Source organism: Enhydra lutris, unplaced genomic scaffold (assembly GCF_002288905.1).
Source record: "Enhydra lutris kenyoni isolate GAN:26980312 unplaced genomic scaffold, ASM228890v2 scaffoldscaffold28, whole genome shotgun sequence".
Taxonomy (NCBI): Eukaryota; Metazoa; Chordata; class Mammalia; order Carnivora; family Mustelidae; genus Enhydra; species Enhydra lutris.
The window spans coordinates 12,529,388-12,557,207 of record NW_019154112.1 but is presented as its reverse complement, the minus strand read 5'-3'; the positions used below and the strand labels follow the sequence as shown (position 1 = coordinate 12,557,207).

At 34.4% G+C, this 27,820-nt stretch overlaps 1 protein-coding gene across 1 annotated transcript in view; it reads left to right on the top strand.

The window, feature by feature from the left end:
* Nucleotides 1-27,820, top strand: part of LOC111152280 (adhesion G protein-coupled receptor B3) — a 724,443-nt gene that overhangs the window by 286,655 nt on the left and 409,968 nt on the right. Inside the window, exons 5-8 of the mRNA XM_022510749.1 lie at nucleotides 5,218-5,379; nucleotides 11,293-11,457; nucleotides 23,810-23,974; nucleotides 24,427-24,591. Of these exons, the coding sequence (XP_022366457.1) occupies nucleotides 5,218-5,379; nucleotides 11,293-11,457; nucleotides 23,810-23,974; nucleotides 24,427-24,591 (657 nt within the window). The remainder of the gene's footprint in view (nucleotides 1-5,217; nucleotides 5,380-11,292; nucleotides 11,458-23,809; nucleotides 23,975-24,426; nucleotides 24,592-27,820) is intronic.

Here is a 27,820-nt window from a genome sequence, read left to right as displayed (position 1 = left end):
ACCTCCCTTGGGGGGGAAAAATATATATATAGCACAATTAAATGCATTCATATGTTGGTTCATCATAATAAATGGGCTGTAATTCCATCTGCTTACATTGCATGTAGTACATTCTTAGATGAAAATGTATTTAAACTGTGTTGTGAACATTTTTAGCTGTCACTTTTATTTCAGGAAATTGCAAACTAACAGTTTTATCTATGTCTTTATAAAGTTTTATACATTCCAATCTGGATGATCTGTTTTACCATTAATACTGAAGTTTCAAATACTTGACCAGCTTTTTGACATGATGATGACTGATTTTGATGAAATTCTCTTGAAGAATATTTCCTTTAGTTATATTTTCTTATGCTATTTATTATGAACATTAAATTTGAATCTACAACTTAAAAATGCAAATATTCTTAATGGATTGTGCTCTTGGTAATGGGTGAGTAGTAGAGTTTAACACATTAGTTGTAAGTAGGTCAAAGAATTCTTCAGAACAGGAAGAATGTTTACAATAAATTCTACCTTAAGGACATATTTTTAGCTTATTTTAATATATATGTTGCAGCCAGACCCAGAAATGAAGAAAACTTGCTTATCTGGATTGCTTTTGGTGCAGCTTCTTACTTAACAAAAGGTGACATATTTTTGGTATTTGCTCGAACAGGTCCAAAAGTGCATTGCGAGGGCCAGGTAAATTTTAAAATTATTAAATGTATTTTTCTCCCTTTCACGGAGCAAAAAGTCTCAAGCACTGACCAGAGATTGGAGAGTATTAGACTCTAACCAGAGGCATAGGGCGTGGGCTGATGACTCAGCCTCTTCCTGGTGCCATCTCCCAGGGGCATTTCTGCAAGATTATAGATGTTCTTCCTTTTTGCACAAGAGGTGGCAGTCACTGGCTTGCTGAAATTTATTAAAAATGGGGTCATTTGGGAGTGAAATGGTGAGCCACGTTTTTAAATTCCCAATAATATGGTAAAATTAGTTGATGCATAAATATTATGCAGTTTGGCCAGGAGCTTTTATATAAATTCAGTTTTTGCCTGTGACATAAACCAAGATAATTCAATTCTTAGCCAAAACCTTTTTTGCAGATTCAAATCACAAGGAACATGATGTTTTCTTAATAGAAATTACTATCTTATCTTTTCATTTACTTGTTCCTTTTCAAACATTGTTTTGTATCTAAAATATAATAACACATGATTTGGTAAAGTAGATGAAACACTTATTAAATAGATCCATGAGGAGCATTAAAACCGTTTCCTTATATTGTTAACAATACTTTAGAAAAGGCAATGAAAAATTAAAGTTCTGAAAAATCCAATCTTGGATTGATGCACAATAAATACTTATTATTTTATTTTAAAGCAAAAATAGTTTAGGTAAATATAAAAACACATATAGTATTATTTTAAATTTAGATTACTACAATACTGATAGAAGACTGGGAAACTGAATGATTTTAAATAATTTTTAAAATATGTAATTTGACACTAAGCAACTAAACAGAGAGAGGCTGTTTTTTCCCTTCAATACTTTCTGAAATTATACTTTCTTTAGGTGTTAAGGTAGTTAGTCTGAATAAGTGCAGTAAGTAATAAAATCTTACAAAAGTCAAGGTTTATTTATAAAACTTTTCTGTTGGTCTTTCAAACCAGGAAACTGGTGTTACAAATAAACAATGATAATATTTGCTAACATTAATTTGAGAATGAAGAAAAATGCAATAGAGGTAAAATTGAATGAGGAAGACATTAAAATATATATTTTATATTAGTCATGAGGGAAAACGACGCAAAACCTATAAACCTTTATAATTAAGAATTACTTCTCAAAATAAATAACCTGGCCTCTTCAATCAATATGATTAGTAAATCCTGTGTCTGAAAAGCAAGCTTTCTATAAATAATAACATGTGTGGACATTGTTTTTAAAAGAGTAACATTTGGTAAAATAATATTACTTTACCAAAATAACTTAAACATTTTGGTTAGTCCAATAATTGAGGTAAGCTAGTTTAAAATTAACTGAATAGGCTATCTCCAATAGCCTAGAACACAATTTATATTTATGGAAAAAAATGAAATGAAGTGATAAGATACAGATATTTAATATAGACATCCAAATTAAGTACCAAAAGATGGGTTAAGACAATTTAATTGCACTTACTTGTGCTTTTTAACATCATAGTCATCAAATGATCTTATAAACATGTTTAGGAAAGTGCTCCTGTATTCCAGTGGGGAAAATAGCCTATATTAGTAAAGGATAGCATGTTATCTAAAACAGAAATAAAAAATTAAAAATATGTTTCTAATTTAATGATTTTAACATACTAGCAAAAATTTATATCAATATTTTTTGTAATTTAAAATGCAGTCTTATATATTATCTCATTTAATCCTCACATGTGCATTTTGAGGTAGATGTATTACCCAATTTGTTGAGAGGTTCAGAGAAATAAAGTGACTTCCTCAAGGTCACAGAACTAATATTCAGTAGCTTCCCATCCAACACAGGTCCTCTGACTTTAATTACAGTGCTTTTCCAATCCTCTTTCATGTTTTATGTCAGGATAAAGAGCCTTAATAGTGCCTTAGATACTTCAGTGTTCCATACCGTGTTTTATGCGCCTTCTCTGTTACAAGCTAAGGAACCAGAGTAGTTTGTGCTATCACCAAAGACACATATATTAAAAACAGTACACTTTGTATTATACTTAGCTATTTTAATGTCAGTGAGTTTTTAAAAATATATATATCTTTCTTATAAAGTATATGAGGTATTTCTCATAGTTACCCAAACTGCTGGACCGGAATAGTCTTCACACTTTTTGGAATGAAGAAGTGTCAGCGTGGAAATCACACCTAGTTAGTGGAAATATCACTTGAAACTATACCATTTGAAATCTAATGAGGTCATTTTGGTAGGTAGGCTGGTATTTGAATGACAAATTTTGATTCACAATGTGAAAGCCAATATGTATTTTATTCATTTATTTATTTTGTTTTTGATCAAGAAAATGAACCATCAATTTGAGCGAGTGAAGGAGGCCCATTTATGATATATGCTCAGAAGCAACCCAGATTTTCAAATATTTGTACAGAAATACATTTAAAAATGGATCTTGATCCTGATTCATTGCTCAATTTAATAAAAACATTTTAATGCCATCATAACAAGGCAGGGTAAGAGAAGGACTGCTTTTGTGGAAAAATACAACAATTTTATGCATAATCTTTATCATTTTACTTATAGAGTTCACATTGTTCAAGGTTTTCTAGCTCTTAATTAATAACATACAATATAATATTTCTACTTCACTTACTCTCATCACAACACAGTTTGAAATATCAAAAGAAAAAGATTTGCATTATATTTTCCTTAACTTTAAATTCTTCATCCCTAAATATTTATGTTCATATATACATATATGTGTGGATATTTTTTAACCATTGCCATATTATTGGTTTCCAGAATAATGATTTTTAATTTTTAGAGTATTCTTTAATGTAAAAGAACAAATTATGAGGCCTGCCTTTAAATATTATTCAAATGGTCATCCATTATTATGAAGTAGTTAAGTATAAATTGGTGAAGACAAAAAAGACTAAAATAATCAGGGTCATCTATAGAGGACTTTTAGGACAAACACTGATCCAACACTAAAAAAAAGTCCTATTTGATGTAATTCATCATCCCAGTTACCACTGTCTGTGCCCTTATGATATGTATCTAATCATAAATGCCTTATAATCTATGCCTCTAGGTGCATAACACCGACCAATATAAGAGCGAATCTTTATAATGGTGCTACCCAAATTGTAGTTGGTGAACCTATGCCTATCTGTGAACTCGTTTTCCCAGGACCCTGAGGAGATAAGAGGCTTGTACCAGGATGTAAATTCAACTACTTAATCAAGCACATGTTTTATTTCAGCTAACTTTTTTGTTTGTCTGTTTGGAAAAAAGAAATTCTCAGTGAAGAAATCAGCAAGTTGAGTTTACATTCTGGTCCAACCTCCTTCTGTCCTGGAGTAGCAGTCTATGGACCAGCTTTCTTGAGCAGCACTGCAAGTAATTTCTATGTCATTTACTAACCTTTCCAAAGAAAAAAAGACATGGACAAATAAATTATCATATTCTATTTTTTGAATGATAACTCAAAGGCAAATTCTAAGCAGAACTTATAAAATATAAACTATTCCTTGGTTTTACAGTCAGTGATACAAAGTATTCAGAAACACTTCACCTGCAAACCTTTCCCACAACGAAATAACTAATGTAAGTTCTTCCCTGCCAGCAGGTAAATGCCCCAATTTTGTATTTGGGAAAAAACAACTGCAAGTTTTCAAATCAGTGTTAAAAATCTATCCCGAACCTGATGTCAACAGAATCAGAAATCCATTGTGATGGTCTTAGGAATTCTTGACTTTAAGTCTTTTTTGGACATGACTTAGCTAATAATAGAAACTAGATGTAATTTTAGTGTGATGCTTTCTTTAAGAAAATTAATGAATTCAGACATCCAATTGGCTTTCTAGGGCCCTATTTTGAATAAATTAATAGAAACCATAGAGAAAGTTTCCTTCCTTTTGAGTAAAACTCACTCCTCTACATCATCAGGAAAATTATGAGCAGCAGGTTTCTAAACAAATTATCACAAAATAAATAGCTGTCATAGGATGAAAAACTAAGAATTGCACTAGAAATAAATTATAAATGTCCGTGTTTAACACAATAAAAATTAGATATGCCCAAACTCCCATCTCATCCAGCATTAGAAAGGAGGCTGCTTGCAGTGAAGGATTAGGGAAGAATACATCCATATGTTCCCACTCCCTGAAGCCAGAGTACATTTAGCAATACATTTTGCTTCCTCTCCCGCCCAAAGGACAAAGCCTTAGATTGGCTTGAAGAAGATCCCTTCAGCAATCGTTGTTGAAAAATGCTGACTGGTCCCCTGGTGTGTGTAGCACGGTGGCTTTGTGAAGAGTAGTTTTGCTAACAAGGTTATAACAAACTTGGACCTTGCATCAGTGTCATATGTATCTCCCTTTATATATATTTTTCGCTGAAATGTTTTCTTGTACCTTTTGATGTGATGTCATATTTTTACATTTAAACTATTCATGCATGTCATAATGTCAGTTTGGTATGATGCTTAGTAGATGAATATTCAAAGCGGTATTTCATGTTTATTTGTTGTCTTGCACACAGGTGAATCTGGTGTGGAAGAGTGGTCCCAGTGGAGCACATGCTCAGTTACTTGTGGTCAAGGGTCGCAGGTGCGAACCAGAACTTGTGTATCACCTTACGGGACACACTGCAGCGGCCCATTAAGAGAATCAAGGGTTTGCAATAACACTGCCCTCTGTCCAGGTAGTGTTAGCAGCAACTACAACTGTGGATGTTATTGAATTGTGTCATGCTACGCATTTGGAAAGATTTGTTATGTTCATATGAACTGGGTATAGACATTTTAATTAAAGTGGATAAGTTTTACTCATATTCAACTGCGAAATTTTATCATACATGTGATGATTTCTGCTTTCAGAGCAGTCAGGAAATTATGTAAGTGACTCTCCTACCCATGGCAACTATACGCTTGGAATTTCTGTATCTGCGTCTAATAAGATTCTAAGAGCTTTCCTTGTTTCAGGTGGCAAAAATGTCCAATTGAATATTTGAGGAAATGTAACCTGCAGGCATACTGGAAATGTGATCTGTATCCATTGTTTAAGGCAGTAGTTGATACAGTTTTTAAAGCAGTCAGCTATTTTTCTATTACTTATTTGGCTCTATCAGAGAAAATAGTTCCCCTGACCAAAGGACATTCTGTTAGTTTATTTTATTCAGGTGACTGTCCTTATCCAAGCTATCCACTGCATTGTAAACTTCGAAGTCTTTATTGGGGGAAAAAATCTTCAGTGTTAAACAGAGCATAGCCCGGTAGCTTGCCCAGGTGGGGTGAGCTTTTCCAGATGACATTAACATTTTGTTCTCATTTGAGGCCCACATGCATGTTATAGGCATCTCCCCTTGAATTACTGACTTTCATGTAAAAATGAGTACAAAAAGGAATTTGGGCTTTCTTTCACGAAGTCCAAAGCACATGATATTGTGAATCTCCTGGTTTATATTTTTGTTCAACTATTTGGTGGATGGGCCATGGTCAAAATATATTGACCATTGCAATTGACGCTGAACTTGCATCCACTAGAGGCCTCCAAAACGGGGTGGGCAACAAGAGAAGGATAGGCACGGCAGCAGGCTTTCATCTGCTACACTGTGGGTAAAAGTTTTCTGATGACTTCCATTTCCAGAGATGGCTGATTTTGCAGTTGCTAAAAGTAAGATTTGAGAGTGGGTGGCATGGGGGAAGGGCAGGGATAGTCCCAATTTCGCAGCAGAATGAGCAAGGGCAACCCACTAAAAGACAGTCGGGAGGAGTTGTTGTTAAATGGGTACAGGGTTTTGATTTGCAAAATGAGTAAGTTCTGGAGACCTGTTTTACAACAATGGGAATGTATTTAACACTACTGAATTGTATACTTAAAATAGTTTAGATGATAAGTTTTCTGTTATGTATTTTTTTTGTCACAATAAAAGAAAAGACAATCTGGAAGAAACAAGAGGGAAAGGAAATGGTGGGCAGAATGAGGAGAGCTGATGCATGAGATGGGAAATCCCTTTATAATGGAATCTGCAGAGCAGCAGATTCAGGTAGAACTAAAAGCTAAACAGGGCAGAAAACTATGAGGAAGAGAAGACAGAATTAGCAGGAAGCAGCAAAATTTCCAGTGAACACAAGAAAAATCCATTAGAGTCAGTGGGAATTAAACTAGGTGAGAAGGAGCATCAAGTGGGGAAAAAAAAATCAGGGAATAAGTGCTTACAGAGGTAATGGAAGGGGAGGATAATAAAAAATGATGACAAAACCAGGGGTAGGAGAGCAAACAGACTCTAGGTCTGTTAGGCAAGAAAAAAAAAATGAGCTGAAGGTTTTCGAAATTATCAAATTTCTCAGTTTTGTATCTAAAATGACCTCATGAGTAAATGCTTGTGGATTTTCAGCTAGGTGTGGGTATAATACATTGCCTCATATTTAAAGCTGGCCCCTAGTTACAGTATCAAAGTTCCTGTTCTAGGCAATGAGAAAAGTGTCAATAGAGAATTAAGCTGTGCTTGATATATACATTTATCTTCTCAGTATCCCTCTGAAAAATCAAGTTCCCTTCAACATACAAGGGTAGAGTCTAATGGTAAATGGATTCCCAAGTGGAAGTCTGAGAGGGTGCTAAAGTTTTCTCTGCAATTCTCCATTCAGTGCTTACTTTCCAGCCACTTGTTATCCACAGTCGTAGGGCTGACATATGGAAACTTCCATCTTTCTGCCAGGGACTGCTGATTAATCCCTTCACTGGGCAAGGAAAGCATCTGTAGTGGGACCAGAGTACTCTCCCTTTCACTCTGTGTCTGATGTTTAGAAAACTGAATAATATTCTGATTGTAAAGTTTTCCTCAATTTCTTAAACCTCCTACCATTATAGCTACTGAAGAAATACACACTAATCATTAGTTCCTCTTCACCTTCATGTACTATAGGTTTGTCTTTCTAAATTTAGTCACATAATACGATAAGAAAAATGTGTCTTTTAATCATTGTTATAGCTCAGATGTTGAAGAAAATGGAGAGTTTTGTTGATTTCTTTTTAATTTTCTAAAACTGAACACTAATTTGGCAACTTTGCTATTTTAAAAATATAGAATAAGTATTTCACTATAAGAAGTAGGGTATCTTTTAGGTGGTTATTGTATTCATTATGAAATATTTTGTATTCTGTATTTTGTTTAGGTACTTGCCATGCCGGTAAATATGTACTTTTAAAAAATATAGTATGTCATGAAAACTGTAACTGAAAGTAATTTTAAAAAACTTAAATAGTACCTAAACAGTGTAAATATCTTTCTAAAATAATACTTTAAATTCCCAAGTAGAAAATTAGCTCAGAAATTAATAGCCTAGTTGTCACACTATGGATATTCAAATGTGTTTGGCATTTAATTAATGGAAATGACACAAGGACAAAATGAATGTCAAAGCCACTTTCCATAAAATATATGGAATGATAGAATTTGAGCTTGTATTTATTTGACCTACTAAAGCCTAATCCATAGTGTTATAAATTAGCTGCTTTTCACTTGTATTATTCTAATTTCAAAAGAAGGGCTTTCTTAATTAAATTGCATAATAATGTGTTACTTCTAACATGGATCCTAAGACATCTAGCTTTTTGCAGATTGTTGCTTGGACATTATAGTCTCTTCAAAAATTTCTATTACTCAGAGCAGAAGATGATAGAGTTAAATAACAAAGTGAGAAAGTAAAGAGCTACATTAAATTATGTATTTACTGTCCTGGTTTCTGACTTACAGTTTTATGATCTCTTCCAGGGTTTCTCAACCTCGGTTCTATTGACATTTTGACATGGATAAATCTTTGTTGTGGGAGGCTGGCCTGAGCATTCTTGGATGCCAGTAGCGTCCCTCCTTCCCCTGAGCTGTGACAATCAAAACTTTCTCTGGACATTGCCAAATGTCCCCGGGGGGGCAAAATTGCCTCTGGTTGAGAACCACTGGTCTACTCTATATGTGTCCTAATCCCTTAAAGTTTATTTGGGCTAAGGAATGTTTTGAGATATATATATATATATATATATATATATATATATATATATATACACATATTTTTTTTGGTACATGTCACAGTATCCATATCTATATATTTCTTAAGAAAAAAACCTTCCACTTAAAGGAGTTTTTTTATACATCCCAATGTAAATTATAAGGTAATTTGTCTGCTTATTTCAAAATCTGGTAATAATATAATTTGTGTATTGTATATTCCTCATTTCATCTTTAGATTGCAGAGAGTAGGGATGTGATAATATAGCTAGTGTCTAAGCAAAGAAGAAAACTATAAAGATGGATTTATTTGATTAAAGTTTCTTGGTTTTATTAAGCACATTTTCCAAATGAACTAAATTCTTTAAAGATTTTCGTAATTTATTGAAAAGTAAAAGAATTTATAATTTGTTGCTAAAATAAAAATATATTCTTTAAAATAAATCTTATGAATAGCATCTATAAACTTATAAGATGTGTTATAATTTCCAACTAATTCAATAATATCTACAATAAATTATTATTAATAATTTTTTAAGTATTTTTTAAATTTTTTTTATAAATGATGTGGAGGAGTCATGAAATTTCTGAAATTTCACCATAGAACAATAGAGTGTTAGGGAGTAACATACTTTTCAGAGGACTCCAGCTTCATGATTTAACTAAACCACCAAGATTAACCAACATTTCTTTGAGATTAGTAGAGAAAAATCTGCCAATTTAGCAGCTTTTTTTTCTTTTAGGTTTTGTTCAACGAATACAAAACAGTGTGATTTGATTGAGGAGAAAATTAACAGAACCAGCAATATGATCTATAGACTCTAGGGGAAGAAAAGTTTGTTTTTAAATGGAGAAATCTTGGTAATTTGCAAAAATTGATTAAAGATATATGTTTTATATGACAAAATATATTCATATATAATATTTTAAAAATATTTTGCTATCATTGATCATATACACCTATATGTAAATATAAGCATATGCATTTTTTTTCCTTAGAGTTGAATATAGATTCATTATTTAATCTTATGCCAGTAGATACAAAGTGGTTTCGGTTTTTCAACCTTAAATGAGAAAAATGTGAATATATTAATTTCTTTCACTCTCTGACTTTTTTTCTATGTAATATTTTAAAAATATATTTTCTAGCAACTTTCTCAGAAACTTGAAGAATTTTTCACTGAGCATTACACAAACGAGGCTAACTTTTTCAATATTTCAGTGTATTTTCACAACCAGTTGGGGCAACTCAATAGCATAAATAGAAGAGAATGGGGTGCCTCATAATTAAGGTATAATATATGTGTTTTTAAAGTAACAACTTGGTTCACACATACACGCAAAACAGTCTAGGTAGACTATCTTTACTCGCATAACTCCTCTGACACTTTGTTTGGAATCTGCTTACCCCTACCAAAGTTGAGGAGAAAGTGAAATCTTTTTCATCATCCATTCTATATTTCTACTCTCCCTTCTCCTTCTAGTGGGTGTCCCATCGGACTTCTGCTCATGAACTTCTAAGAGCATACTAAGACCAGAGGTTCAACATTAAGATAGGAGTTTTTGAGCCAAAGAGCACATTTTGCCCAGCTTCTTTTTATGTGTATTATCCACAGAATGTTATTCCTTACTATCCCAAATATTAAAAGTTGGGATGAGCTTGGTGATTTGACTGTGACAAAGAAGGGATCTAAACTCTGAACTCTAGTGGACTTTATGCAAAAGATATCAATATGTATGCATAGTGGCTCTTAGGGAGGGAGCACAAATTTTGTTGATATTTCTGATTAGTTTGAACCCATCATAATGGCATAATTGAAGTATTGGTGTATGTATACTTACGTTAGGAATAATCCTAATTAGATCATTTGCTTTCTCTAGAAACTTTTGTTTATTAGGAGGATTTCCAGTGCATCAAGTTATTGCAAGAAAAAAGAAATCTTCTTATTTTCCACTCATTTTAAAAGAGGACAAAGAGGAGAATCTTATGCGAGTAGATAAGAGTTTTTGAAAAGACAGAGTAGATAGAGTTTATTCAAAGACAATGACTTTAAATGCCCACATTTTTAAAATGGCAGAAATACATTTGTTTTCTAAAATGTGAAGCTTATAAGCTATTTAAAATACATACCACTAACTTTCAGATTTTTTTTTTATTTTTTGACAGCATCGAAGTCATTAGTCCTGAAATTTTAAGAATTAGGTTGACCCTTATATATTTAAATGCAAACTTAACTCCAGAAGATCATATCTGTTATAAGAAATTTAGTTTTCTATACTACCTTATAAGTTTATATTACTTGTATTTAAAAAATAACTTGTAGCAATTTTACTGAGGGAGAGAGCTGCGTTTCCACTAAGAAAGAACACATTTAATGTTTATGACAAATAATTGTTCAAATACAGAAAAAATGCACGTCATATTGCATTATTTTAATGAATTTTCAAATTAACCTTTGTATTCTTTTGGCAAATAGGAGTGTTAACTGAGCTTTTAAAATATCTTCATACTGTGTATTTGATGATTTTTTTTGTTATAGTTAAGAAAAAAAATCTTTGACTTTACCTCTCTGCTTTTGTTGTTGAAGCTTCTTTGCTTTATTACAGTACATGGAGTTTGGGAGGAGTGGTCACCATGGAGTTTATGTTCATTTACATGTGGTCGAGGCCAAAGAACAAGAACAAGGTCGTGCACACCTCCTCAGTATGGAGGAAGGCCGTGTGAAGGACCTGAAACACATCATAAGCCTTGTAATATTGCTCTGTGCCCAGGTGAGCATATTCTGCATTTGGTGAACTTTCTATTTGTGTCCTTTGTATGTGGCCCCTGGTATACGTAGGAAATATCATGAACACAACCTTTATTCAGTCACAATGGAAAATGTGTCCTTTGGTTACTATTTCTTGCTTAAAACTGGGCACTTACTTGATCTTATCATATGCAGTGGTTTATGATATTTCCTTGACTGAGTACCAAAGCTCACCTTTCTTCGGTTTCTATAATTTATATTAAGTCTTTCCACTAAGATTTTGTCCATATTCAATTTTCACCCCTAGAAAAATTATAAGAAGCCCCAAAGACTTAAGATTGACTATTGCCTTGATACTATAACTAGAGAGACTGATTTAGAGGCAGTCCTTTTCATTGTGAGTCATTGTCTCACACGCATTCAGTTAAGGAGTGGGGCTTCACCGCGGATCATGTACGGAAATGATAGATATTTGTTAGGAAAACAAACCTTATAGATTTGCTGTTAGATGCATAAGATGATGGTTAGCTCAGAAATGACATATAACTTCATGTGATTATGAAGACTATATATTTTGTTCATAGAGTATATTTGGAATCCTAAATTTTAGTTTCCTTTTAAATGTTTCAATGCTGTTTTAGCCTGAACTCGATGACTTCACCCATTATTACAGAGAGAAGTCTTTATAATGCTGTTTAAGTTGTTGAAACATTCAAACATAAAATAAATACCTAAAAACTTAAAAACACTGATCTTCAATTCAAGAGGCTTCCAACTTATGAGAGGAAAAACACATAGAAATGACAGAATCTCCCGGGAACTAGCCAAGGCATATTTTAGAGGAAGAGATAGACATGTGTGGGAAATGGCAAAGGCTAGAATGGCAAAGACCAATATAAATAACCATTGATCTACTCCTTGGGAGACTTTTTCATTATCCCATTCTGCATGCAAGCAACATAGCTGAGATCGTGGTAATTCTCTCCAAACATATTATCCAGCTTACATTCAGTCCCGTTTGTACTCTCAATTCCACAAAGTAATATCCTATGACATGAAGCAATGATTCAGTTTCTCTGGAAATTTTAAGTATCTAAAACATCTTGAGACTGAAAGTCCTCCAAAATGTAGATAACCAACAGTCATCTCACAAGCTTGTTCCCTTTTACTTTGGAGAAAGACTACTAGGTTCCTATATCAGAAATATACATTTAAAGATATGGTAGTTATATTTACTCCTACAATTTTATGAATTCTATGAATTATGACTATAACTTGTACAATTCAATATTCATGTAATTATGAATATTTGGGAGTCAAAATTATGATCCCTTATTTGCAAATCACTCCCAGAAAATCTATTTATGAAGTCAGTTATGTTCTGTTATTTCTGTCTCTCTATAAGTATACAGACAAGCACATAGACACACACACATATATATATATTAATGCCCTGCCCTTTCTCCAAAGATTAGGGCAAGCTTATACAAATTTTAGAGTTTTTTTAAATGTTGAGCTGTAACATTTACAAAGTCAAATATAGTTCATTCTTATTTGTCCGTGGAATGTGAAAAAATAGAAAATGTGGGGAAATGAAAAATAATAGCTAACTATAGAATCTCTTTTAATATATTAGTTTTTATTATTTCTTTTACCTTGGTAAATCCCCATTGGTATAAAGATAAAAATGGCACCGATCAGTTAAAATGTTATCAACCATGTTTCACGTAGTCTATTTTCCATGAACTTCCTAGAAGTAAAATGCCTGGGGGTCAAGAGATAAGGATGCTGAGTTGTTAGAATTCAGATAAGAAAACTCATTTTTCTAAGTTGATATAATTGTTTTATCACTGAAGTAGTAACCACATGTTTTCAAGCTAGTTGTGTTTTAAAGTATTACACTGTCGTTGGAATCACTCAGACCATTAAAATTAGGTCTTTCTTTTGTGTAGGTCTTTCTTTAATTTTGGAATTTTATGTTTATTATTTGTAAAACTGGCCTAGCTCATATTCTCTCATAGGCAGTCATTCTGGATATATATCAGATACTTAATAAATTTACTTTTTTTTTTTACTATTATTTCCATTCTTGAATTTAGTTGGATCATAAAAGTTATAAAACTCTTACCATGTTGTATCCCAATTTCCTTACTATTCCCAAGGGAATTCTAATGGCTATGATTTAAAAAAAAAAAAAAAAAGGTTTTACACTTTACCAAACATTTTGACATTATGCTTTTGAAATATGTAAGATTTATTTGGTGCAAACATTTGGAATTCTCTTTAAAAATAACTGTCTTATAGCTAGATTCAGGTGCCTTCACTATATATAAAAGCATCATCATGTGTCAACAAGTTGTAAGACACTACTGACAAGAATATATAGGTCCGGATCTCAAGAAATTTGTAATCTCTTCGGAGGATTCAGACATAAGCATGTGAAAAGTTGAATGCAGTTCTGATAAACATGTATAAATACTCCACTTCAGTGAGTGGGGATAATTGAGAGTTCAGTGATTTTAGCCTACATTTCTTGTAGCCATCCAACCTGAGATCCCAGAGACAACTTTTTAAGGTGTAAAACTATGATAAGCAGTATGTGGGTAATGAAGAAAACATGCCAAGACCATGCTTGGTTCCCCTTGGCTAGGCCAGTTGTCAAGTGGAGACCAGGGGAGAACAGAAGAAACAATAGAAACAACAAATAGGGTCTCAACTCACCAACTTTACAAGCTCTGACTATGTGCCTTGTGGTGATGGGCAGTGATATTTCAGGGTGGAATCACATTGCAACAGCAAAGCAGCATCTAGCATCACACTTTTAAGAAATATATATAACCACCCTAATGAAGTGGATGATTAAAAAAATAATGAAATATGTTTTATTTATGCAAATTTTGACATCAACAAAGTAGATGACATCCTACTTTCATCAGGTGCTTTCCTTAGTCGATGTCCAACTTTCTCCCACTTCTTTTGAGGTAAGGGAAAACTGTCTGCCTGGGATCCATATAAGGAGTGAGGAAAGAAAAGAAAGGGTATTTCCTAGGAAATGTGGTATTTCCTAGTATGTTATCAGTCTCTAATCTGCATCATATCTAAGAACAGAGACCACTGTTGATGGAGGGAGATTGGCGAGAGATATAGAGCAACAAGAGGGATCCACTATGATTCATTCACTAACTATAAACACGTTACCCCATTTTCCTCCTTTCTCATCTATACCAATAATTAAATGTGATATTCTGGAAGGGTATCTGTATGTATGTGTATGTCCAGTGGTCCTTGTGGTCTGTTTTTCTTATTGCACAAAACTTAGAATTTGTAGCAGTCCATGTTTTCTCTTTTCTCTGAATTTTCATTGCAATCCCTAATCAAACATCGAATTCATCATGGTATTAATTAGTATATGTAAGGAAATTCTCTTTCATTGCCTTTTTATCTTTCTGTGCAACTTTGTACTAACAGTATCCAATACATTACTGTTGAATGATTTTCTTGATGGACATGTATAAATTTTTAGTTCTCCTCTGCCCAAAAAAATTACAGGACATTTTCTGGGTATATTTAATAATAGATTGATGTGGTATAGTGGAAGCTGGCCTTCCACAAGAAAACACTTATTTAAATTTAGGTATCACCATTTAATACTTGTGTTCCCCCTCTATAAATGGGGACAATAGCATACCCACTTCACAGGACTGTGGGAGGACCGTGTGAGATGCTCTAAGGGAGATAACCTGGTAAACAGCAAACGGTGTATAAGTATTATTATTATTATTATGTCAGCATCCTAAAGTCAAAGTCCATTGGGATGACACTTATAGTTGAACAAGTTGTATTCCTTACTCTTGGCATTGAGGGAAAATTAACATAAGAAACTCTGGGGCATCTTGGAAAGAGGGTGTTAGAAAGACTTATTAAGGGTTTAGACTTCTTTTGGGTGACTTCAAGGAGGATTTTAGGAAGTGGGGCTTTGCTCTGGATTTAAATGTCTGGATGTGGTGGGGGGAATCTCTGATTGGGTATTTTAATGAATTTTCCAGGAGGAGGGAAATTTGCTGTAATTGGTGAACAAGTGACAGTCACTCTTAACTAGCTGGGAGAAGAGAATGTTTGCAACTTTGTGGGTTGTCCTGTGACCGTGTTTCATTTTATCTCACTTTATCACAGTCTCAAAGTGACCTTGTCTGTTGTTAATGTTCTCTGTGATGGTTTTAGATCCAACAGGAGATAACATATACTTGCAGTGAGCACCAAGCAAGCAGCTAACAGCGCTGAATTTAGTTGTGTCAGACCAGTTCCTGGATGTCACCTTGATGGTGATTCCTCGTCTGGGGTGATTTAATCATTTTCCCTGCTTCTGTTTTTAATGTTTTTTATTTTTTTTTAATACTCACATGGAGAAAGAAAAGTGTTAGACATAATGGACTGTTTACATTTTCTAGGTAGGCCCTTTCTTAAAATTATATAGATGCATATCCCCAAAATAAAATTGATACTGCATTTTCCAAAATTAAGTTCTTTAGGGAAATAAAATGTTAAATTCTGACTTCAAAGCCTCAAGGTTTACAGTGATTTTCTTTGTAGTATGTTACTTCAGAGTAATATATATATATAAAGTATATATTACATATATATTATATATACAGAAATTATATAAAGTTTTTTTTTTTTTCTGCTAGTTGAAAGACGGAAGGAACCAATGATTCAAATTCAGTCCTCTTTGTTTCAGCTTTGACAGTTCTTATTCTGATATAATCTGTGTAGTAAAGTACAAATAATGTAGCGTATAGGGGTAAGTAGTAATTGAGTGACAGACTGAAGACTAAAAGAAAGAATTATTGACAAATTAGTTTTCATTTATAAGCTGAAATAAATATAAATGAGTTTAATTTAATGATTCAGTGGCAAACACAGCAGTCTGGAATTCGGAAGACACAGAGTAATGTTCAGTCCTAATCTTTAATTATCAATATTTACTTAAGCAACACATTCATATTCTCTGTGCCTCAGTTTTCTCATTTGTAAAATGGAGCCAGCATCCATTTCTCTACTATCTCAGGGGAGTGCTACGTGACTAAAATAAGGTGAAGGAATCCTGAAAAGTAAAAAACAACATAAAGTGGAGAATGTTTATGGATTTTTATGATAGTATTACTTTAAAAAGTAAAGGATTTGGCTGGGACACCTGGGTGGGTCGGCTGGTTAAGCACCTTCCTTCAGCTCAGGTCACCATGATCACAGGATCCTGGAATAGAGTCCCTGCTCAGCAAGGAGCTTGCTTCTCTCTCTGCCTACCACTTCCCCTGCTTGTGAGCGCTCTCTCACTCTCTCTGACAAATAAATAAATAACATCTTTAAAAAAAAATAAAAGTAAAGGATTTGGAAGAAATAGGTAAAATAAATTCAGGATATGATGATAGTTTTTGAGCTCTGTTTCTTACAGACAGCCTTAATCATAGACTCAAAGACATTTGTAGAGGAGGATTTCATTTTCCCTTCTACCCTTCAAAGACTTCCAGCTCATTTAAGAATCAAAAGCTCAAAGTTTTATTACGTGTGTGCAGAGGCCCAATAATGAAATTGAGACCTAAAGAAATGACCAAGGCAGGCAATTTTTGTACTTTTTAGACAAAAACAATAAATCTGTGAGGAAGTGACAGAACAAAGAAAACTTAATTTCGGGAGCTTCAATTAATAAGGAACTCTGAACAGAATTTGGGCCAGTAACAAGAGTTATTTTATAGAACCTTCCAGGCTCTAAATTTCCTATCTCTGGTGATAAGGATGTCTCTTTACCCCCTAATACTGGGAGGGTACCTTTCACCCGGGAGATCTGCTTCTTGCTTTCTGGAGACAAGGGACAGGGACATAATATTCTTCTTGCCTTGGTTGTTTCTTAAGTAACTTTTATTTAAAATAATCGACATGGGGTGCCTGGGTGTCTCATATGGTTAAGCCTCTGCCTTCAACTCAGGTCATGATCCCAGGGTCCTGAGAACGAGCCCCACATCAGGCTCCCTGCCTGGCAGGAAGCCTGCTTTCCCTCTCTCACTTGCCCTGCTTGTGTTTCTGCTCTTGCTGTGTCTCTCTCTGTCAAATAAATAAATAAAATCATAAATAAATAAATAGATAAATAAATAAATAATCGACATGTCAAAGTGGCACATTTGGGGGTGGCCTGACCTTGGCCATACAGATTACTTCTGCCTAGTTTGAACTAGGGACAAGTACACATATAAGGGCTCATGCCAGTCTGTGGGGCTGAGCTGTGTCTCACTGGTAGTCCTGCATTTGAGAAATGAATCCCTGTGAATCCAGAACCTCAATAGAGAGATCCTGTCAGGTTGTATTTTTCAGGTATATTCATAGTCTCTTACAAAACCTAAGAAGAATGAACATCACCCAAGGATAGGTCCTCAGGAACACAGCTGGACCCAAATATCTCTGTTACCTAGAGCAAAAGGCTTCAGTCTCCTGTGAACCTAAAGTTTGATTCCTCAGCAAGTATGAGAGGGTGATGTGCCCACAATCCCTCTGCAGGGAACCCTTTCAATGAGGCCAGTAAGCAGGAAGATGCTAAACATTTGCCTGACCTTGGTTCAAAAGTCTCTGGTTGTCTCTGCATGAAAATGTTATAATTTGAAACTCAAATGTTACCTCATTAACCAGTTCTTTAATTAATTTGCAGTTTGTCTTCTTAACCTTCTGGCTTATTGTGCAGCAATTGTATTCATTTTGTGTCATTTCATACTTTTACCACTGTTCTGGTGATCTTCCAATGTTTATGAATTTTTAAAAAACTGTATCTTTATTAATTTTGGCTTGTTTTCTTTTATTATTTAACTTTTTTCATGCAAACTTTGCCTTCACTTCCCAACTGTTTTTTTTTATTCTTCTTAACCTTACCTTAATAACTTGCTTCTATTTTTAATTCTAATTTTTAAATGATATTTCATTTTGAGTTTTCCCCTTTTATGATTTATTTTAAAATGGCAAATGGGAACCAGGTTTATGCTCTCCAGCATATACCCAAAGCAAGAGGTTGGGTTTTGGTTTTTCAGTGTTATACCATCAAGAGGTCTTTCCAGTTCCCTGACTAACTCCCAACTCAAAAAAAAAAAAAAAAAAAAAAAAAAAAATCTGAGCTTTCCAAATTTGCCATCACTAAATCAGATAGCTTCATACGACAGGACAGAATTCTTCTCCCCAAACTCCTCCCTATTGTTAGCGTCATCAATCAGCAATAATCAACCCCAAAGAGTTGCCAAAATGGTAGCTTTATTATCCAAAATATTCATGGCTTTATCTTGTGGTGGTTGTTCTCCAACCTATTCTATATTGTCACCAGTTATTGGTAAAGGTGTGAAAATTGACTGAAACATGATATTTTCATTAAAATGTATCAGAATTTAATTTGGCCTCTGTACATGGCAGATGGGTAAACACAATTGTAACTCTATATGTATGGCAGGAGGAAGTTCAGATAAAGTAAACCCCAGGAATCTAGCAATTTAACCTTTGCAATTTTGATTATTCTGGGTCCAGAAAATCTAGTAATGTGTCACATTGCTGAAGCGAAACTTTAACTGTCCCCAGGGTGACACTGTAGTATAAGGAAGCACACTGCACTATGGGAAGACAAGCTGATCTCTCAGCATTCTCCTGGCTTCAAAACACAGCCTTATTATTCTCTATTCTTAGTCACCTTTGTAGGATGGTTCATAAAGTAATAGGCATTTGCATTTTCTAAATTGAAAAAATGAGACTATTAAAAAAATCCAACCGCAAATGTTTATGATGGAAATGAAGTTGAAAAAGTCTAAGAAGGTGTTAAATCTTAACCTAGCTGCATATTATAGAAGAAATTATGTACTTTAATGCAGTATTTACTAAACAGTGCTCCAAAAAAGGGGGGAAAGAAAGGAGGGATGAGTACATTTCAAATATATCTGGGAGGCATAGTTTCAAGGAAAGTTAATTTAATGTAGGACTCCCTGCATCATGATTATAATGCCATCACAAATTCAATGTGTCCAAAATAGGCATTTTGATTTCAGGGCTATATACCCCCTGGCCTGTTTGAATCCTAGTCCAACCCAGTTCAGTAAAAGGGTCCACCATTTACCCTTCTCATAAGCCAAAAATCTACAAGTCAACCTTGATTCTCTGGTTTTCTATATCCCACTACCAACCTATCTACTCTACTTTTAGCAAATATCACAAATTCATACACTTCTATCTCAACTGATGAGACCATAATCTAAGCCACTATCACCTCTGTCTAGAATACCATATAGTCCCCTAACGTCTTACAATACTGATTCTTGCCCCGGTACAATACATTCTAATCACAACTGCGAACTTAAGTGTTAAAGTATAAATTCTGTCTCATCGCTTCCCTACTTTGAAATCCTCTCATGGCTTCTGATCTTTCTTGGTCACACGGACGACAGGGCCCTATGGAATTGGCTTCTGCATGCTATTGAGCCCATCTCCTGTCACTCCCCCCTTTTCGTGATCCCTACAAGCCCCAGCCTTTTCCCTTTTCTGGAATACACAAAACTTTCTTGACCTCAGGACTTGGCTCTTGTTTAGGGATTTTCATCGATCTTCACATTTCTGGCTCTGTTGGTGACTCAGGACTCCTGCTCTAGTGTGTTTTTTTCTGAGAGGCGCGGCTGAGCATACCCTATCACATTGCTCTCATTCATCTTGTTGTCCTTATAAAACTTCTGGCTGAAACTCTTGCTCATTCATTTATTTGTTTATCATCTGTCCCCACCACTCTCTCAGAGTATATGTTCCTTGACAACAGAGCTCGGCGGGTCTTTATCACCACAGTTTTCCCACACTCTAGAAGGGTCACAGTGTAGCTTCTTCTAAATCTTTACCTAGGAGTGCATTAGAAGATTCCAAGAAGAGGTCTGGAGTGTTTCCATTTTCCCAAATTATTGGTAACACTTTTCTGACCAAATGACAAGATGTTAGTCATCTTTCAATAGGAACACAGATTTAGACAGAAAGCTTTGAAGTATTTTCAGATTTGGGGGTTTGCAGTGATTCTGGGGTGTATCTCTGACAAATGCTGGAAGTCTGTGGTACACAGGGGTGGGTGGGTGGTAAGGAGAAGGGTTGATTTTCTCTGTTGTCTCCATAGTCAACCAAGTGGAAAGCAAACCTGAATACAAGGGCTGAAGGATTAAGATAAGCATCAGATAAAAACAAACAAAAAACCAGGCCCTTCATTTCTTGTAGTACTTAGATAAACGGTCATAAAAAATATATTAAATAGATCACATGATGAATGGTTTTTATTTTTAAACATCTCAACACTTATGCCTGAAATATAATGTGTATGTCCTTCTTGGAAATGCTTAAATGTCTAAGACGAACTCTAAATTTCCACTTCTCAAAAATCCTCCACTTTTTCCCAATTCAGTAAAATAACACTCCCATTTCCTGAAAGGTCTTTGGACTGATTTCCCTAAAAATAACACAATTACTGATTTTTTTTTTTAATTCTAGGATATTAAACTGGAAAAAAAAAAAGAAATAAAACAATGCCCCATGTTTGGCACTAAAAGACATACTTTTCATGTGTATATGTCCGTTGTCTAATGCTTTAAATTAAATTGAAATATCTCTCTGTTTCTAACTTCTCAATTTTTCATTGAGAAAAATTCCCAGTAACTTTGACTTATCACTCTGAAGGAATATTGAGTTTTTCTCTTTTTCCTCAGTTACTTTGTCAAATTGAGTTTTTCATAATGGTGCAGTTAATGTTTAATAAAAGGAACTTCTAGTTCTGAGTGTAAAATAGAACACCAGAAACGTCCACTTGGTATGTCTTCAATTTCATTGCCGTATCTTTTCTGTAACTAACTTTATAAGCAAAACCTTATGTACCTAATATACATGTTTTGTTGATGATGTTAATGATGATCATAAAAGGGACCTCAAAATGTCGCTCAAATGTCTAATGTTAACTCAATCTTGAACTTTAATCAAAACATAAAATGTATACATTGGAAGAAAGGACTGAACAACTAATGCTACAAATGTATGAATTTAAAAAAATATATATATATATATATTTATCTAATGGTGATGCAAAGTCTTCTTTCAGGAAAAGCCTATTGAGCAAAACACTTTACAAATATTCTCATTTTTTCTAATCTTTTCAGCAAGATCTTTTCTTATTCCTCACCAATAATACAGCACCCTGCCAAATTATCTTCTCTCTGATTTCCACATTTGACTTACTCATACCTGACTCTACATCTTAGCTAGAAAGACTTATCCTGTCTTCTTTGCCAGGGAGTCTGTAAACTGTTACATTCATTTAAAAAATTAAAAAGAGGGACTCCTGGGTGGCTCAGTAGTTAAACATCTGCCTTCGGCTCAGGTCATGATCCCAGGGTCCTGGGATAGAGCCCCACATCAGGCTCCCTGCTCCGAGGGAAATCTGCTTCTCCCTCTCCCTCTCCCCCTGCTTGCATTCCCTCTCTCACTGTGTCTCTCTGTCAAATAAATCAATAAAATTTAAAAAAAATTAAAAAGAAAAATTTTTAAAAACTACAAGTTTACCTCAAACCAGAATTCTCAAGGACATCACATATTCCTTTATTCTAGTCATTTAGCATTGAATCAGGCTGAAATCCCCTAATTCATCTTTGTTTATGTGCTGCTTTCTGAATGTTTTCAAAAATTTGAATACCTGTACATTCTTTTGCCAATAGATGGTAAGGTGCATGTATGAATCTTATTTCTTACACTCTTCTAATAATGCCTAGGATAGTAAGGTTTCATAAGTATTTTCTTTGAAAGGCAAAGTTCTGAAATGAAAAATGCACTCATCTCCAAAGCCAAGCTAGAGAAGAAATGGACAATTTATAACATTCCATCGATTCGCTAGCCTTTTCTTGTTTGTCTGGTGAATGGAATACGTGGCCAGTAAGAGTCTATCATGTACTTTTATAAAGTAAAATGCTATAATTACATCAATGGGATGATTAAATTGGCATTTTGTGATTTTTAATCTCACAAAAGGTTTATTAAGTACAGCTAGATACCTATTAAACAATCTTCTTTTTTAATAGCTACCTGCAAGGCCTGAAATTAGGTTGACAGCACTTACATATATTCTGCCAAGCTTTTTCGTTTGTTTGGTTGGGTGGATAGGTTTTCACAGCAGTATTATCTTATGTTGGAACTCTGGATTTATAGTGAATTCTCTTTCACTGTAAGGAAACTAAGAACCATGGAATGATATAGGAAAAAGCAGACAGTCATATATGAGTGCATTTATAACACTTACATTCTAGTTTATGCTTTCTAAATTGAGTAAATATTTTTGCCCAATTCCTTTGTGTACTTGCATTTTGTGGTCTATGGAATTATGCCTTTGTGAATGCTGTCTCCTTTGTAAATTGTCCAAATCTCACCGTATTAATCTAGCATAGTCACTCTAAGTCATTGTGATGCATCCTCTGAAAGCTTTCATGTGCCATGTTGTCACTGCTTTTAACCTTTTATTTACTTATTTGTGTGCATAATGTAATTCTTCTCCTAAATTACAAGATTTTTGAGGGTGGAATTCATACTCTTTTAAATTCTGTATTTCTCATAACATCCATACGTTATTCTTCAATATTCTGCAAGGCTTATCTGAAACTTCACTTTGTCAAGGAAGACTCCCCAGGCCATCTAATCTCTTACTGTCTTGAAATTATCCTTTAAAGTAATGTTATATAATTTATTTAACATTTAATTAATTGCTTAATTCATCAGAGAGGTTCCTTCTTTAAAACATGAGCTCTATAAGTTCTTGATCAGTATTTACTGCGTTCACCGCTCTGTGTACTCCTCTCCTAGCCCAAGGTCTTGCATTGTTGAGTAATCAGTAAATATTTTGAAGCAATAAGTGGCTCAAAAGACTGGTGGGCACCTGGGTGGCTCAGTTGGTTAAGCAACGGCTTTTGGCTCGGGTCATGATCCTGGAGTCCCAGGATCGTGTCCCACATCAGGCTCCCTGCTCAGCAGGGAGTCTGCTTCTTCTGCTGACCTCTCTCCTCTCATGCTCTCTCTCTCTCATTCTCTCTCCCTCTCTCTCTCTCAAATAAATAAATAAAATCTTAAAAAGAGAGAGAGAGAGAGATACTGGATACATAAAAGGAAGTAGAAGTGAGAAAATAAGGTAATAGTAGTTTGGGGGGGTAATAAAAAATTAATGCCTATCACTTTCCATTGTATTCACTTAGTGTCTCTCGGTTGGAACTCACCTCTAGGGTTAATTCTACTTTGTAGTTTCTGTACAGTCTTCTCTATTGGAACATCTCCTTACACTGTCTCTCTTTCTGCTTTGGCAGTTGATGGACAGTGGCAAGAGTGGAGTTCATGGAGTCAGTGCTCTGTGACATGCTCGAATGGGACCCAGCAGAGAAGCCGGCAGTGTACTGCAGCGGCTCATGGGGGCTCTGAATGCCGAGGGCCGTGGGCGGAAAGCCGAGAGTGCTATAACCCCGAGTGTACAGGTAAGGCCCGATTACTACATTTAAACAATGCCTGCCGTTTATAAAATGTGATAGAACCATGCCAGACAGTCTTGGAATAATTAGATAATTATGTATTTCTGGTAAATGAAGCCAGTGGTACCAGAGTTCATTCTACTCTATGTTACACTAATAAAGCAACAAAATTCTGGAGATTCTTAGATTAAAAATAGATGAAGTTGGTAAGGTTTAGCACTGAACTGGTACTTTTTACAAGTAAGTTTCAGTGTCTCTTTGAAGATTCTGACAAACTTATATAAACTTGAGTTAATCATAGTGCTCTGTATTTGACTAGCAAGTTGAATGTTTGAGTAGGGTTTATTCATAGTGGTAGATTAATAAACGTTGAACAAACAGTAACGGTCCTCAGATTTTAAAATTCTTCAAACAGTTGCAGTAGGATACTGCCATTGACCATGACACATTTCTTTCAGCCAATGGTCAGTGGAATCAGTGGGGTCATTGGAGCGGATGTTCCAAGTCCTGTGATGGCGGCTGGGAAAGGCGAATGAGGACTTGTCAGGGTGCAGCAGTCACAGGGCAGCAGTGTGAAGGCGCCGGAGAAGAAGTGAGAAGATGCAGTGAGCAACGATGTCCTGGTAAGAACGAATTGACATGATCTCAAGGGAAGCGTTTTGTTACCGGATTAAAAAAAAAAATGGTTTAAAATTCCCATCATTAAGGGCAGTACTTCATCCATTGGAGGACCACTAACGATAAGTGGCAATTTACTTTCTCCATAATGTATGGGGTTTCCTCTGTGTATGTGTCCTAGACTATTTCTTCCATGGGTTTTTAAGTTATTTGCTGCAAAATCCCATTGAGAAATGTAATAATACAAAAGAAGCCACACTGAACAGTAACATGGCTACATAGGATTGAAATTGGTTTGGGGTAGTATTTTTTTCACTACGTTCATGAAATATTTGTTTACTGAGAACACAAAACCAGTCGCCTTCTATAATTTATAGTAGAAATAGAAAGACGTAAGTGTTAGATAGCTGAGTGCAAAAATAAAGAGATGATGTTGGAATTCAGAACCTTTTGAATTCTGCTGTTAATTTGTCTCCATGTAGGACTTTGGACATGCCCATTTCCTTGCCCTTGTGCCATTTTCTCCTATGAGGAACATATTTTGAAATGAAAACACGAGGTCTTAATTAGTAGTGAAAGAATGGAAATGCTGTTACAATAAAGGATCTTACATATAAACATAGAAAAAAAAGAAAAGTCAAAAATTGCCCAGATTATTGATTATATATTTTCAAGAAATCATTTATGACAAAGATTCCTTTCAAATTGTGCATACATTTCATAAAATAGTATCGACACACTGAAGACTCAATAAATAAATGAAAATTAGGATTTTAGAATGATATCATAGGCAAAGTTGCTATAAACATGCTAGAAAAATGATAGGATGAAATTTCCAAGTGTCACAGCGGTGTATAAAGGAATGCGGAACTTAAAGAATTCGAAGACCCTATTAGAGTCCTTTTGCTGCTACTAATGCTTTGTGGGCAAGCTAGCTTATCTCTCTGTTTCTGGTTTCAGAAGGTATGGAGAGAAGAGCTGTTGAGTTTCCTTTTCGGTTCAAAAGCAATAGATTTCTGCTCTACCAAACATGACTACATCAATTTAGAAAACAACAACAACAAAACAACACTAACCACAAAATAAGGCATTCTGAGAGAGAACCCTGAGTCAAAGCTTTGTATTTCTCCGTCGTCTGAATTCTAAAGACTTCTCACAGTCCAACGCTAGTATCAATAGAAACTGGACTAAGAGTAACAATATGTCAGTAGGATTTTTTTAGAGCTTAGAAAAGATCTAGAATTAGCTTTGTTAATTCTTAAGGCCACATCATTCAGAATGATATGTATGAAGGAACCAGCAAGTAGGATTTTGTTGAGGAGACCTACACAAGATAAGTACCGTGAAATTCCTCATGAGGTGCATAAGAATTAAGAATCATTTAAACAAGAACATGTATATAACCAGAAAGAAATTTTATTAGGGCAGTAGTCATAACTAAATAAGGCCCTTTTAATATTTGAAGCTACGTAAACTAGTGTGAGCATACCAAGGTTCTACCTGTCTTTTAAACTGTCTTTCATCTGCATATATAGAGTTAAAATGGTGTTGCTGCAGTCAAATTTACAAAGATTGCCACCTGCTGTTTGGAAAACATTTTACATTTCTATTTACTAAAAGGATGTTATACCTTATACCCTAGTTTTGTTTGCTGGCTTTCGTGATTTAAGGCAGTGTGAAAAATTTTCATATAAACCCATAATTTTTTATATTTTTATATATGTGATATTATATATTGGTGATATATTTTGTGGTATATATATATTTGGTATTAACCTTAACGTTTTCATTTTACCGTCTTCAGTAATATGATTTGAAATCCCCTGAAATCACCAAGTATATAAATAACATTTTCTAATTAAAATGAATTACTCAATCAGCTAAATAATTCACAAATGAGTGCTTATACAGGGGTAAAATGAGTTACTATATTACCAAGGTAATGTCCTAAACTGAATCAGCATTATCCATCAAAAATTATACATGACTATTAATTTCAAATATGCCTCTGCCTCTGTATAGAGTGTTTTTACCAAGATAAAGAAAGATTTCCTTTCTATTTATTCTTTATCTTTTCTGTGGGCAGTCATCTCATTCCCACATTATTTTGTCAAGAGGGCAGAATTTATAAATAACTCAGTTTTCCATAGTGGATTTGATTTATATATTGGCATTCCAACTTCTTGCACAATTGCTTCTCTGTGGTCAATATATATTATTTTTGTGTCCAGCATACTGGACTCTGAGATTAATGACATGTCAATAAGATTTTTTACAGCTTAAAAAAGATCTAAAATTAATTTTATTAATTCTTTAGGCCATGTGAATTCAAAATGATAAGAAGCAATCCTAATTTCCATCTTTACATTGCTCCAAATTTACATATTGACAATATAAATTGAGAAAACTTCGAAATTTTCTCAACAGTTACTAAGGCATTTTTCTATTTTTGTCACTGACAAAACCTCAAAAAATGCTTCTTTTAAGACAATGTGTTTTTTTTCCTAATATTATTTTTCAAACTGTTTATCCTTAATTTTTCTTCAGATTGTTGGAAACTACTAGTATTTATTTCTATGCTTCACTTAATTTGGATGCAAAACAAATTAATCAAGTTTGCCAAGAGACCCTGTGTTGTCAGGAAGGAGAAGTATAATATACACACATCTTTGGATAATTAATGAAAATAATGATTAATGATCTGGATTTAATCAAAAGCTGTTATGATGTCTACTGAAAGTGGAAAATGAAAAATATTTTCCCAAAGAGAATAAAATTTTTTTATTGGAAAATAGATAAAGTAAACATATGAAGAAGTATCATTACCAAAAGTATGATGTTATTTTTGTCTTCATAAGAAAAGAGAGTTAGAGGGATGAAAAAATTATAGATGTATATTTTAAATACTGTTAGTTGAGGAATAGAGTAGCTATGGGGAGGCAATTAAGTTGCCTAGCTTCTAAATTGGTCAAATTCACCAAATAATGATTTCATTGATCTCCATCTCATCGCACATCCTCAGACTTTGAGGGTTAAAATAGTAGGAAGGTAATAGCTTCTCTGATTTTGTGTTGCTACAATGTGAAAACATACTATTTTTAGGCTCTGTGCCCCCCGCCCCACAATATTTCCCTGGTTAATATCCTTCAGAAGGCAGATGTTGCTGATAAATTAAGCCTATGTAAACTTGTAGGCTTCCTGGGAACCTCCTTCCTCTGTTCCCAGGGGAGGAGC